We start from the raw sequence: 15,556 nt of genomic DNA on the forward strand, positions 1-15,556 counted from the left end.
TATATTATTCTTTGTGAAATATGTTATATCTGTTACTTTGGTCTATGTATGGGCTTTGAGACTGATAAAGCTGGGTACAAAAAAGGAGTGCTACAGGCCACTAAAGCCTAGGTTTCTATTCTTACCAGTAAGAGAAGTACAGAGAATGAATCTTTACTTGTAAGAAGAGATTAGCGTCAAGTCATTTTAAATGCATCCTGAAGCCTCTGCGAGCTGCATCAAGACTCTAGTTACTATTACAGCTTTAAGCCAGACCTCTAAACAGGTTTAAGTGGGGAGCACATAGAATGCAAGGGGGGGGGGGCAACATATAAAAACCGGAAGCTTTTCTGAAAATGGGTTGGATAGGGCCAGTTAGAAATAGAGATAGAGACCAGGGCAGACAGGAAGCAATTCAATCTTGAAAAGAGTTGGATTGGGCCAGTTTAGGAAGAGGAAAATAGAGCAGATCTCAATAGGATTTTGAGAGTAAAGAGTGCAAAAAGAGTTCAAGGAGAGGTGGTATTTTGTTTGACACCAAGGTGTGCTATCAGTGTAAGGCTAGTTTTGTTTTATACAATAAATCTTTACTATTTTATTTTCTACTAGCTGTACCTGCCACACATTGCTGTGGCCAACCTTCCCTTCCTCTTTCTCTCTTCCTTTCTTTCTCTCCTTCCTTCCCTTTTTTCTTTTTTTCTCTTGCTCTTTCTTTCCTTCCTTCTCTTCCTCTTCCTTTCCCCCCTTTCTTTCCCTTCCTCTTTCTCCCCTTTCTTCCTTTCCTAGCTACTCTTGGACTGCAACTCCTAGCAGTCCTGATCGATCTGTCTACCTACCAATCTATCTCTAATCTAATCTATTTATTTGGAGGATTGCTGGGAGTTGCAGTCCAGGAATAGGAAATTGGAAATATGCAGGGATTGGGATGCTCTCAAAGAAATTCAAGGAGAAGAAAGCTTGCATTTTGGAAGAAGTGCATTTGGATCATCCTCTAATAAAGGTCCTGGTCTAGGGGATGCTGGGAGCTGTAGTTTGAAAGAAAGTGTGGATATGCTACTGTGTGTTTTGTTTGCCAAAGGGAGTCATTTTTGCCCATACACTGTGGCATCCTTTTGCTTTTTTGGCTTTTGAAGACCCTTCTGCTGTGTTTTTCAGTGGTTTTATGAGTGATAGTCACTTGTTGGCCTGATTGGTGTAGTGTGTCCAAATTTGGTGTCAATTCGACCAGTGGTTTTTGAGTTATGTTAATCCCACAAACAAACAAACAAACATTACATTTATTCATATAGATCTATTGATGTTTTATAGATATTTGTCTGGAAGTTCTAGTTTAGTGTAATAATTAATAAGGACACCATTCATGCTTTACCATACTCAACACATGCACCTCTCCTGTATAGGCATCTTGAGACCCGAGATTCAAGGATCTTTGGGGTAAAAGAGCAAGTTGAGCAATAGGAGTACAATATAAGGTTTGAAATTACAGGATCAAACGGGAAAGGACTATGTACATAGGTTTATATTTAATTTTTTCCCTTTGCTTTTCATATCAGAAATGTAAAAACATCTGCAAAATAGTAAAGAACAGGAATGGAAAAAGAGAAATATTTGCTGCATATTTCATAAATGAAGTAATAGATTTGATCATTTAAATGGCTCATCATCTCCCAAAGTTCAAAGTCTAGAACAGGGTGGAGAACTAGTCGACTAAAAACTATTGGGTTAAGTAGCCATGTTGATACCCCAGGGGAATTTGAAGGGGCGCCCCCTCTCACCATTTTAAATGTCCCCCCATTTTCCCAACACTCCCAAGGGATAGAGTGCAATTTTGTTGCATTTTAATAATAATAATAATAATAATAATAAATTTTTATTTGCACCCTGCCACCATCTTCCCGAAGGGACTCAGGGTGACTAACAAAGCACTCCAAAGTGCCACACATAAAATAAACATAATTACATAGACATCAAAGCAATAGAAACATAAGCAGACATCCATTAAATATCACATAATAAAATTAAAATTACAAATTTTACCCCTATTGGCCTTCTATTTTAAAAGGCCTTTGGTTTTGATGAGCTCGGAGGGGGGGGGGGGGCGGGGGGGGGCATAAGAATGGCCAAATTCAAACTCCAGGTCTGGGGGCAAAAAAGGGATGGAAAATTAAGGGGAGGCTATAAGACTGAAAAATAGCCCCATGAGCCATATGCTGCACATGGGCCACAGTTTCCCCAGAACTGTTTTAGAATACTTCCCCATACCACTAGACACTTGCACAAGCTAAGACATTCCTCTTCACACAAAGCTCTGCTTTAGGCCCATTAATGGCTACCCTTGCAAAGGATAATAGTAGCCCTACTATTCCCTGTAAGAAAAGAAATTCTGCCATTGGTTAACAATTTCTTCCTCCCACTGATCTTATAGTGTTTCTGATTTAAAGTGAACCTATCACAAGTTTTCTTTTGGCAGAATTTGTTTGTAGGGTTGTCTTTGCCTTCCTCTGAAACTGAGTGTGACTTAATCAAGGTTACCTAGTAGGTTTCCATGACAGAGCAAGGATTCAAACCCTGGGCTCCCTGCATCTTAGTCTAATGCTCAACCCACCACACCATGCATTGGAAATTTTTCAGCACTAGAGACTTTCATTGGCACTAGTAACACACATATAGCAGATTCAGGGCTAGTTGTTACAGCCCAGTCTTACTGCTCACTTAGTTCACAGTAATTAATAAGCAGGAGCTGTAGAAGCAGCAGCTCTGAAATTTCAGAAACAAACTTGATATGATCTCTTTTCTACAATCCCAGCAAGCCACTTCATTTACTTTCAAGTCAGCTCTGTAGCATCCCTAACAGGCGGACAAGGTGCTTTAGAGCAGAAAAGCAGCCATTGCAAATCCTTTCAGTTCCAAAGTTTCTCTGTTGAGTAGACATCAACTTGCTAGAATCTTACTTCAGGAGGACAGAGATACATTTATAAGCACTAATTGTACTATGTAATTGTACTTTGTTCCTGGGTTATAAATGTCATTTCCAAACTGGTTATATCATAAAAACATGGAAAAAGTTTATTAAACTGCAAAAACTTTATTTTTCTGGGACATCCTGCAGCACTTTTTGCTACAGTTTTTCAGTAAATATCTCATAGAGTTTGTGGCAGCCACAAAAACGAAGTTTCTAGAGTATAACAACTACCAGCTGTAGGATATAGACTACCTAATGTGAGCCAAGAGCTGTGTCTCCATAAGGCTTCTTCTATGTGGCTCTAAACATAAATGGCTAGCTGTGAGTGGGTGCTCTTACAGAAATTTGGCATCTTTTAGAGATGCTGATGACAAATCTTCCATCAAAAACAGAAAATCCATACAACAGCAAGGAAAAAAATTGACATAATTGCGGAAATGCCACAGGCATACTTTCATGAATGAAAAACAGTCCATTTTTAAACACCCAAGAAGGTTTATATTAAACAATTTGACATCCTTCTTACAAAATAAAACAATGAGTAAATTAGCCAAATAATGACTACATAAATTAAGGATAGTTGCAAATTAAGAATATATGGTGACAGGTCTGTTGGTGTGCATTTTGGAGACCACATCCTATAAAAGGACCAAGCTTGAGAGGTTTGTTTTCATCATATGGTTGTGTAGAAACAGGTGTCGTTGTCGAACCGCAATGACACCCCCCAAGAGGATATATAGTTTGCCAAGGGATTCTTAATAAATGTATTATTTTAAAATTAACTTTACAATACTTTTTCAAACTGTTGTTATTTTGAAGCATCAGAGATCAAGAACGGACTGGCGGCAACTTCACCCCTCCTAAAAGACATTCTAATCCTTTAATAAATCATATCTGTGTTTTCTTTAACTGTCTATGTAACTTGTATCTCTCAGTATACTGTATCTATTTCTTTTATATGTATGCATAAACTTCTTTATAAAATGTAACAAGATATATCCCAGAAACAGTCTCCTCTTCATAACCCTGCTGAGGTATTTCTGTGATGGCAAGATGGTTGGGCAAATCCCTCTGGCTGTTTCCTAGCCAGGCAATCATCAAAAATCCATTGTTCATATATCCAGCGATAGGTAGCTTCCTGTGCCAGGCCAAATAAGCCCTGGATTATTTGTCTAGCTAATGGTTCACTTGCGGCTGAGAGATTGACAGAGGAAACAGAAGTTCAGAGTATGTACATTTGTCAACCTCTTTATTTGACAGCCCAGCCTTTGATTGCCCAGAATCATCACCTTCTGCTTTAGAAACCTCATGCCTTTATCTGCAAAAGCTCCTATCTTTGTCAAATTTGGAACGCATCATCATTTCTTTAGCGTTCTCTTTATAAATGACACCTCCTCATAGGGGACATTCCTTCAACTGATTGGCTCACTGGCCGTCCGATCCCGAGCTGTCATTTCCCTGCAAAAAGGAATACCTGTCTGAAGGCTTTTAAACAGAGGCTGCCTGGCCATCTATCAGTGGTACTTTGTGCTTTTCCTGTATGGCAGGGGGTTGGATTAGATGGCCCATGTGGTCACCCAACTCTATGAAACAGCAACATCAGCAGCACTCTCAACAAATCAGAGTGTGGATCCATACAGGCCCCTCTCTCAGCCAATCAGTGAAGGGAACATGAGTTTTGAATAGCTTTCAAACTGTATAAGACATCTTGCTTTCTCTGTATGTTTTAGGCTTGTACACTTTGAAGCATCTGCTTGTACTTGCATCCCTTTTGGGCCAAATTGAATACACCTCTGTGACTTGTCTTCAACCTGGTGTTTTCCTACAAAAATCTTTCCAAGAACAAATCAGTTCACTACCTAGGAAGCCATACTGTACCCCAGAGTAATACAGAAAGATGTTCAGACTTCTGTAATGAGTATTGTGATTCAACAACCATGAAAAGACTGAACAATTCTGTTCATTTGGGGAAGCCAATTCTCTGAAAGTAACATTTCTTCCCATCTGATGTTAGCTAAACATAACATTTATTATTTCCAAGGTTTTTGGACTGAGTCAGAGCTAGAGGGGTTTTTCTTTTTGCCTCTATGGGATATACCATACCATGTTTAGTGAAAAACACTGAGTTCAAAGAGTCCCTCATCACAATAATCAAGTGTGGTGAACTAAATGCAGCACAACAGTGATCCCAAAAACACAAGTAGATCTACAGCAATGGCGTAGAAGAATAAATCCTGTGTTTCAAGGGTCTATTCAAAGTCTGATTTTAAACTCCATCAAAATGACTCAACAGAAACAGGAATCTGCTCATGAAAACAAGTCCTCAAAGGTTACTGAGTTAAAACTATTCTATAAGGACAGAGGGTCAAAATTCAGATGTGAGGGATTGACCAACAGTTACAAGAGTGCTTCCTTAAAGTCATTGCTGCTTAAGAGTGTGCCACCACACACTAAATCTAAAGCCCCATACTTTTCCACACATGGATATTTACTATATTTATATATTACTATATAAATATAGTAATAAATAAATAAATAATGGATATTGACCGCTGAAACAGTTGAAAATACATTTCATGTTGTTTAAACAGGTTATGTATTGCTTTACATCTTGGTTTATGGAGTCAGATGCAGATCTAATAACATTTTAGGATCATACATTTTTCCTCACCACTGTATACTTATCTCTAAATGGATGACTTTTGGCCTTTCAGATGTTGCTGAACTGCAACTACTATCTGCCCTATATGGCATAGTAAAGGCAAAGGTAAGGTAAAGGTTTTCCCCTGACATTAAGTTCAGTCGTGCCCAACTTGGGGGTTTGGTGCTTATCTCCATTTCTAAGTTGAAGAGCCAGAATTGTCCATAGACACCTCCAAGGTCATGTGGCCAGCATGACTTCATGGAGCACTGTTACCTTCCTGCCAGAGAAGTACCTATTGATCTACTCACATTTGCATGCTGTCGAACTGCTAGGTTGGCAGAAGCTGGGGCTAACAGCTGGAGCTCATGCCGCTCCCTGGATTCGAACCTGCGACCTTTCGGTCAGCAAGTTCAGCAGCTCAGCACTTTAACCCACTGCACCACTGGGGGCATAGCCAATGGTGAAAGACGGTGACCACTTCAAAACAGCTGAAAGATCACAAGTTTCCTGCTCCTGACCACTTGCCCTTAAGACTAGGGAAGCCACAAAGTAAACTAACTGTGGTGCAATGATGAGTGCCACAGTGAAGAGAGAAATACATGTCAGGATGCTCAATCTGTTGTCCAGCAACAAAGGAGTTCCCACTTTCCCCCAAAACTCCAATTCAGACCACAGAGACAGAAGACTGTGTTGCAACAATTTAATACTGACAGATATAAATGTCATTTCTATTACAACCATCTCCAACCATCCTGTAATGGCAGATCTTTCCAATAGTAAAGCTCCAAGCTGGTTGCTTCACACCACAAACTTGTTCTTCATGAGGGACCCACTCTTGGTGGCTGTGTCTGCATGGGCCTGGTAACCAATCACCACTTTTGAAGATAAGCCCAGACGTTCCTTGTATATACGCCTGAAAGAGAGCACATGCATGTTGTTTTGTGTCTATGTGTGTTCCATCTCAGCTTGTCTCCTCTCTGCATCAGTCACTATTATACTTAACCTGCCATTCCAACCACAGTTTCAGAAAACTTCCATAAAAACATGCCACATGTACCTGGTACTTTTCATATATAAGCACATCAAAGAAAACCATGGAATCCCACTTTACTTTACTTGTTACGTGTTCCGTACATGTTCTACCTTACAGAAAGTTGAAATTAGATTTATTACATATTGCTCAATATCTCATAACAAAAGGCAATGTCAGGTACCCAATATGAATGACTGCATCCCGATTCTCTGCCTCCCGGGTCCAGATAGCAATCTTGTCTCCTTTGGTGCGTATATTGATGACTGCCCCACAGACATCATCGCTGTAGTCGCTGAACATTTCTCCAATCAGACACAGCAACTGGAAAAAGTGACAGGAAGAAAGGCTGTAAAGTTCACATGGAAGTTTACATATGTTCATACTTGCATGATGCACTATGGCTATAAAACATTTCCCTGGAAGTTTTCTTATCTGTAATGAAGAACTACACCATATGAACTAGGACCAAATTGAGTAGCTTACCTTAAGTCTAGCAGATACTTGATAAGGAAGTGAGGGAAGGAGAAATACCTATTAGGCTTATGAACATAGTCTAACAAAATGTTTCTGGAAATATTATTAGCCAGGAGGGCCAATGGCTGTGAGATACTGGGATTTGTTTTTAAAAGCAATTTTGCCCACCTCAGGATATTCCTCTTCCCTTTGTCCTATGTCATGTGGTGCACATCACTCTTAATATACTACCATAGCTTCAGCTGCTGAAGAGGAGAGAACTTGGAGGGCATCCTTACTTCCCTAAGAGAGGTAAACCTCAAATCCAGGTCAGACACCATGTCATAATCCAGGCCAATACCACACTTCAGAATGAAGAAAAACACATATACAACAGCATTCCGCTTACTTACAGTCTCCAACCAGAATCGGTCAAGCTCTGTATGCCGCTGCTGTTTGGCTAATGTGATAAGCCAACGACCACCACATTTGTTCCAGTTATCTTCCCACATAGGTTCAATACCATCCTGTCCAGAAAAAGCAAAATGACAAGAAATGCATGCCGCTTCATTATATGTGAGTTACTCATTCTCTTATGTTATGTGATGCTACAGAGTATTCTTTTTCTTTCAGAAATAAACCAGATTCCCAGTAAGCTGTTCAGAGCCTTGAGGCTTACGGGAAAGTACAGACAATGAGAAATTCACTGCAGTCCAAGTAAATCTTTGTTACTCACCTTCCCTAAGGAAGATAATTCATAGTGTGTAACAAAATGGGAATGGGGTGATAAAATATATACCAAGATTACGATGGGGATTTTAGCATTAGTGTCGTAGGAGGATCATCTACCTTCCAAAAGCAGTATGGAAAAAACCACTCAGCTGCCTCATGTAGGACAGGTCTTACCTTGAAAAGGGAGTAGTCACAGCCAGAAGTCAATTTGCTGGCCAACTGGATATGGCTATACAGCCTGACACCTCAAAGGAAGGAAACAGGTATGTCAGTAATTCAGTAGGAGGATACATACTGTACTACCTGCTGCAAAGATATATGCTGGGATGCATTTAAATGCAAAAGAAATGTTGCCTTGCAAATGTACCATGCTCAAGAATGTGTGCTGTAGCCTCTATTGGAAAATAGCTTTGTCTGACGTTGAGTCTCTGCCTAAGTTCAATTTCAATTTGTTTGCACTCATCCAGACCGTCACATTAAGGGAGAGGTTTCTGAATTCTATTATATAGCTGAGACTTTTTGACTGGAAAACTTCATGTGTTCAAAAAGATGGCTTGCAAGTCTACAGTTATTTAAGTTTATCTTAGAAAAATGCATAAACCAACCCTGCATCAATAAAATACACTAGTATTAAATTGATCCCAATTGAAAACCTTGGCAAGATGATATTAATGGCATTCTTATTTGAGAATTAGACATTTCAAGAAAAGCAGCTTCAAGGCCTCCTGTCCCTCCTTCTGAGAAACACAGGCAGTCTTTTATCTGAGTCTGTCCACTAAAAATGGCTCAGTGACAAGATTTCACTGTTTCAGTAAGGATCCAAAGTGGAATGTACTCACGCCCAAAAGTCTTCTACAGTGTCAAATTTGGTGACAAGGCGCAAGTTGTCCTGCCAGGTCTTGCTCTTGTCATTTTTGAAGAACCATAGAGCCCACCTTCAAGGATGATTAAAATGAAGAATTAAACCACAAGCCATGATTACAATTTTCACATTGGGGAGATTGGTGGATATAACAATAGCGTAATACTCTACAAGTGTCACATAGCTAACCATTATCCCTTATGGCTGGAAAATATTGCTCATGCACATCTATCCTAATCTAAATTGCATTAGGCTAAATTGCACGCCCTATCCCCTCCGAAATTTCTATCCCAGTTATCTCCTACCTTGCTCATGCCCAGCATTATTTTTAAATTTTAATTTTACATTTGGCCCAGCCATAGGTTTTTAAATGCTTGTTGTGTTACTGTATTGCTTATTTTTATTTTTGCTTATGAGTTATATTTTAACTGTTTTGTATTGTTTGTTGCTATTGCTTTATTATTGTTGTATTGTGGGCTTGGCCTTATGTAAGCCACACCGAGTCCCTTGGGGAGATGGTAGTGGGGTGTAAATAAAGTTTTATTATTATTGTTATTGTTATTATTATATTAGGCCCGGGGTTTTGTTTGGGTTTTTTTTTGTATTGTCCTTTGTTGTTCAATAGGTCCAGTTTTTTGTTGTTGTTATTATTTGTAGTAGTAGTATTATCATCATCATTATCCCCTCACATTCTGCTCCTGAATGAGACTAAAAAAAAACACCTCACAATAGTAAAACAATACAATTTAAAATTTAAAATCTAAAAGTAAATATACAATTATTAAATACAAGAGTTAAAATAACAGGAACCCAATAAAACCTATCAAAACAATCAAAACGCTACACAGCACCCCTTGGCTCATTCTTAAAATGTTCTCCTTTAAAAGCAAGCCAAGCTAGGCAGAGCTGCAAGCAGCACTGAGAATTTAGATCACCGATCTTTCTCTCTCTCAGAAGCCTGCTTGCAAAAGAAAATGGAAGCCCAGCTTGGCTAAAAGACACATCATGGCTTTTTTCTGTTCTGATTGGCTCAACAAACAGGGCTCACAGGGAAACCCCATGCATGCACCTGCCTCTCCACACTCCACATGTAGCCGAAAGAAACCAAAAGCAGTCATTTTCGGCAGCCATGTGGTGACTGAAAAAAAAATGGCAGCAAAGCCTATGGCAATAAATGCCACTGGTATCACAGCACATATTTCTAAATTAAATCAACCATGTTCTTTCAAGTAAAAGGGATGTATAGCCATTAAGAAAAGAAAGCTGCAGTATTATTCTACAATGGCAATTTTACAACAGAAATTGTTAACATGGCATTGCTGCCGGTCATTGTCCAACTCTTTTGCTGCTCAGCTCATACCTGTTTTGCAGAGGGTGCTTGGTGATGTGCTCCACAACCACCTCTCCTCTCGTGGCCTTGTGCTTCTGCTCCTCTTCGTGTGTGCTTACCTGACATTTGAATGAACAGATTGTACATTATGACAACAGGCATTAAAGTCACCTCTTGCAGGTTTGTCCCAGGCTAGAAGTCACTGCGTAGGCTAAAATTAGTCAATGAATAAACAAAGCCCAATTCTCAAGCAATTCACAGATGAAAACCATAACACACAATGTTTTCCCCTTTTGCTGTTTATTGGTGTTGGGAGGCTTTATTGAGAAAGATCTGATAACAAAATCCATGGAGTGAGGGTTTTTAAAAAGGACAGTATAAATTCAAAGCTTAAGTCAGTGATAATGACACAAAATCTATTGGACTCAATGGAAGAAAAATTACAGTATTTGGGGCATATTGCAGGTGTAAAATGAACTGTGGTAAAATATAAAAAAATACTCAAAATATGCCCCCAGAAGAGGAAAGTGAGCAGCCAGTCTACATGCCTGCCTTGGCTCTCTTCTCCTTCACTTCACTTGTCCCGTTCCTTCTGTCCACACTGGAGGCCCACTCACCTCATTCCCTGTTCCAGCTCTATATTTCCTGGATGTGTGAATGGAAACATGGTTCAGGCCCAGTGACTCCACCAGCTTGATTTTCTCCCAGCGACCAAAGATTTGAGAATGAATTAAGCCTGACTTAACTGAACACAGCTCAAAATGGACACTCTTCTTATCAATGTTTCTATAAAAATGCCATAGTGTAGCACTGGAGATGACAGCAAAATAATTAGGTCCACAAAAATTTAACTGCAAATATGGAGGGACAACTATACTTCTTTCATATATGATTACAGTAGCAAAAACATTCATGTCTCAAACTTGCAAACCAAACGGAGCGCTGCCAATAGAAGAATGGGTTGTTCAGGCTGTTGAGTTAGGCCAGGCCTGCACCACTCAACATTTTTAAAAACTTCTGTGGACTGCTCTTCTCTCTCTTTCTTCCTGCCTGCTTTCCTGGTCAGGCAGGCAGGGGAAGGGTCGACCCCTTCCACATGTGGCCCATGGGCCATATGCCGTACAGGCCTAACTGCCAAAGAACAAACCAAATGATGGATGGGAAAACTTTTTGAGTAATAAGAAATTAAATAATGTAATGGTTACTAGTAATTTTGACAGGACTATCTAGTTGAATCTGTAATGGTAGAATAACATTGCCACCCAAAATATTTCCCCCATTTTATTATAGTTTGATTTGAGATGGGTTAGAGGTCTTTTATGACTTTGTTTTGCAGTTAGATAGTTTTTAGTATTGTACTTTAGCTCTTAAGAAATACAAAGATTGATTTTCATTCTTTAAAGAATAATAAAAAACCCTTTATTTGTATTCCACCCTATCTCCCTTTTTCCCTGAACGTTTATTACTTGGATTCTGAATTGTTTATATTAAAATTAGTAAGTTATGAATGAGGAAGAACAGATGAGCTGCAGCAGTTTGCTTTTGCCTCAAACTACTGGGAAGGTCAAGATTGTATCATTTTCTCATCATTAGCTCCCGCTCTCTGAAAATGGTTTCATTCTGTACATGTTGCAAAAACTAAACAATTCATGTTAGATATCTATGAATTTGTTCCCAGGAATGGGGAAAGTAAGTGATCTCCCACAAAGCAGCTTTGCCAAAGTAAAGGAGCTTTTCTCTGCTTGCTGGGGCCCTGGGGGCGACCAGCTTGAAGGGCTCAGGGCCCAATTAAGCAGTTTGCAGCCTCTGTGGCAAAGGGTCAAGCACCCATGGAACAGGTCGAGCTGTCTGCAGCTGGTGCCTTCAGCTGGCTCCAGGGGACAGGAAAGAGATAGTAAGGCCACTCGCCTGCTGAAAAGTCAGAAGGATCAAGCACCAAATGCCAAAGCTACTTTCTCTCCCTTATCATCAGAGCCAGCCCTATCAATATAAAAAATAGCATGTCCATGGAAGAGTAGCAAGTAATAGTTACATTTAATAATTACAGTATTCTGCATTTAATGTCCGAGATGAGAAATGTAGGCTGAGTGTCCTTCTACTGTGCCAAAATAACTGAAGGACCTTTCATATACACAATAATAGCACTATGATTCCTCTTTAATTGCCATGGCTGCATCCTATGCACTTGAGGAGCATTTAAAATTTTTAGCCAGAGAGTTCTAACACCTTTGGCCAAACTACAATCCCCAGAATTGCACAGGATGTTGCCAACGGCAGAGAAAGTGGAATCACACTGGTATAATTGCATAATGTGAAAATGCTGGATGGTTTGGGTGCCATGAGCTTCAATTTGGGGTGAGTTGCCATTTGCTCCTCTACCTTATGCAACAAAATATCTTTGACCAGCTCTGTTTGACACATATTTATTACGAACTGTGAGGAAACAGACAGTTCTGTCACCCCACCAAAATTAGGGGTGCCCCTTGTCATTTCATGGGCCATCTCAGAGCAAAAATAACGTACTTTCTACTGCTCAGACGACACACTGAGTGCATGTACACTGTAGAAATGCAGCTTAACACCACTTTAAGAGCCATGGCTCAATTTTGGGAGTTGTAGTTTGGAGAGGCACCAGCACTCTGACAGATAAGGTTAAAAACCTTGCAAAACTACAACTCCTAGGATTCTACTGTAACAATCTTACTGTAGTTATATACCTGCTGGCCTATAACAGGCAAGATAAATGCCAGCTGCTTCCGGAATCCCTTTCTGAGTATGTGCAAACAGCAAAACAGAGAAGATATAAAAGGAGGTCAGCTCTACCTTTCCAAATAACCTTGATATAATAAAGAAGCCTTGATCTGTAAGTTGGGCCACCAAAATGGAAATATTCAGAATAGTAGAGGCTGGATGCATTTTGGAAGAAACCCCCTAGAAGGTTACTCCCTGCTTCCTCTTTTTTGTTTTTGTTTTCTTGGGTAAGATTTACCTGACAAATTGCTTCATTTTGAGTTTTGGATTCAAGTTTGCTAAAACATGTCAAGTGTGTGTTGGGGAAGGGGGTTGCTTATTTTTCGCATGATATTTCTGCCTCTGGGACCAATTTTTTACACCAACCCTACCAAATGTGATGCCTTCCTGCTGTTTATGTAAACACTCAATGTGAGAGCTTTCCTTTAACACAGGTAAGGAATCTCTTCTATCCTCCTTGTGTGACACCAGCTGCAGGGTCAATATAAAGGCTCTCAAGGTTCCTATGGGATTTATACTACTTTTATTCTCAACAGGGCACTGTCCTTTCACTTTCAATGCTGAACAGACACCTTGTCTGAAACCAAGATCTCAGAATGATAGTAATTCCAGAGGCCAAACGGGTATGAAAACAGAATCCAATGTTTATTTACAAAGGTTAAGCAGAAAAGAGTGCATTATCTATATAAATAAAAATGTAATGTTCATTTGTGGGATTAACATAACTCAAAAACCACTGGACGAATTGACATCAAATTTGGATACAACACACCTTTCAGGCCAACAAGTGACCACACTGAAAAACACAGCGGAGGAGAGTTAAAAAGCAAAAAATAATAATACTATGCATGTGTAAAACCACATATATAAATGCAAACACACATATATACACATATACACAAATATATACACACACAAAACACATATACACAGACTGGGCCACAGCAATGCATAGCAGGGGATGGCTAGTTTATAACATTTAGAACACAACACTCTCTCCTTTCAGGCTAAATCAGACCTTTAGCAATCACTCAGCCCAAACTCTTTTTTCCCACTCCAATCCTAATTCAAACTCCTCCCAAACGTCTTTTTCCTTCTTGTCAAGTCCCAGGACCCTTCCACACAGCCCTATATCTCAGAGTATCAAGGCAGAAAATCCCACAATACCTGTTTTGAACTGGGTCATCTGAGTCCACACTCAGATAATGTGGGATTTTCTGCCTTGATGTTCTGGGATATAGGGCTGTGTGGAAGGGCGCTCAGGCTGAATGAACGCCATTCAAACTCTTTTCATTCACAAGCAGTTCCATGCAAATTTCCTCAAACATTCCACCAATCAGTATCTACTTTATCACTTCATTCTCCCCCCACCCCTCAACAGTTTCTTACTGTCCTAATAAACCAAAGCCAGGATATCACAAAGATCAAATCAAAACCAAGTATGAGTTACCTTCACCTCACATGATGGCAAGAGAATACCTTTAACAGCTGTACAAGAAGTAGGAGATTGTTCCTTTAAGTGACCCTTCCTCATCACTAACATACAATGATTGTTGAGTAGAGCTTCTCCAACTAAATTGGCTCTCCTGCCAGTGTTAAAGGAACAGGAGAGTTTCTGATAAAGTATTCTGAGGTATAGGTGGACCTCCCACGCATTTGATGAATAGAAGGCATGAGTTGTTATGAGTTTACCAGACTGTATGGCCATGTTCCAGATGCTTCACCCACATCTATGGAAGGCAACCTCAGAGGTTGTGAGGTCTGTTGGAAACAAGGCAAGTGAGGTTTATATATCTCACTTGCCTAGTTTCCAACAGACCTCACAAACTCAGAGGATGCCTGCCATAGATGTGGACTAAACATCAGGAGAGAATGCTTCTGGAACATGGCCATACAGCCTGGAAAACTCACAGTAACCCAGTGATTTTGGCCATGAAAGCCTTTGACAACACATAGAAGTCCTCTCCCCCCATCAGCTGCTCAGTACACAAAACTTGAAAGTGCTAATTTTTTTTTAACTACTTCTCCCAGAAATTTGAGAATTGTAGTCCAAAAAGGCAAATTTTCCAAGTCTGCTCTGGAGTTAAGTATTTGGACAGCCCAAATGTCTTCATAAAAACTTCCAATTTGCAACTAAATACAATATGCTTTATTAGTAATATGTTCTCCTTAATCCAGTAGAACTTAACTTTCTGGTAAGTGTGCATAAAACTACAACCATGAGAAAGAAACCGATTTTGTCAAAAATGTTGAGAATTCAAGATACAGCCATCCAGCCTAGTTTCCTCCCCTCCTGCTTCAAACAATTTTCTATCTGCTATCAAGGCCAATAAGGCCTCTTCCTTGAACAAGGAGTTTTGAGAGTGACGGAGCTCTATTTCAGGGACACAGCAGCCCACAGTTGCAATTTATAGCCTGGAGGGAAGAGAGAAGTGGAACTAGAAATCTGTGCTACTTACCATCATAGCTGCTGCCATCTTCTAGAACAATCATAGATTCCACCTCTTCAAACCTCACTTTTATCTAGAAGTCTGCTTTGAGAACCGCCTTTAATCTAGAAAACTTCACTTGTTAAAGAGACAGCTCCTTTCTTCTTTCCATCATATATCATGGGGGTCAATAAAAATGAAGAATATACATTTTTTTTCTTTCTGTGGCTGGAACGCTTTGCTTAGGGCACTATGGAGCACAAGTGATCTGGTCATTTGTTTCTGTCTAGGGTCAGACCCACTCCATACCACTTTCTATAAAGGTGACACGTCAATGGGATTAATGGAAGTAGATGTCCTTTTCATGTCAAAATTAAGACA

General features: G+C 39.8%; 1 protein-coding gene across 1 annotated transcript; it reads right to left on the reverse strand.

Annotated features, from left to right (window-relative positions):
- Nucleotides 1-6,332: 6,332 nt before the first annotated feature.
- Nucleotides 6,333-15,335, reverse strand: EIF4E1B (eukaryotic translation initiation factor 4E family member 1B). The gene is made up of 7 exons (XM_060760995.2): nt 15,206-15,335; nt 10,026-10,114; nt 8,643-8,738; nt 7,978-8,041; nt 7,485-7,598; nt 6,800-6,939; nt 6,333-6,498 (listed from the first exon to the last, which is right to left on the reverse strand). Exons 1-7 carry the CDS (start codon nt 15,221-15,223, stop codon nt 6,384-6,386), a joined length of 636 nt encoding a protein of 211 aa, XP_060616978.1. The 5' UTR covers nt 15,224-15,335; the 3' UTR covers nt 6,333-6,383.
- Nucleotides 15,336-15,556: the final 221 nt, after the last annotated feature.

This window comes from Anolis sagrei, chromosome 2, assembly GCF_037176765.1.
Source record: "Anolis sagrei isolate rAnoSag1 chromosome 2, rAnoSag1.mat, whole genome shotgun sequence".
NCBI lineage: Eukaryota > Metazoa > Chordata > Lepidosauria > Squamata > Dactyloidae > Anolis > Anolis sagrei.

Excerpts from the sequence above, each read along its gene's own strand:
- EIF4E1B (XM_060760995.2), bottom strand. Across the intron at positions 8,739-10,025 it reads AAGCACCCTCTGCAAAACAG|GTGGGCTCTATGGTTCTTCA; the intron begins GTATGAGCTGAG and ends TCATCCTTGAAG. Across the intron at positions 6,940-7,484 it reads ACCGATTCTGGTTGGAGACT|TTGCTGTGTCTGATTGGAGA; the intron begins GTAAGTAAGCGG and ends CACTTTTTCCAG.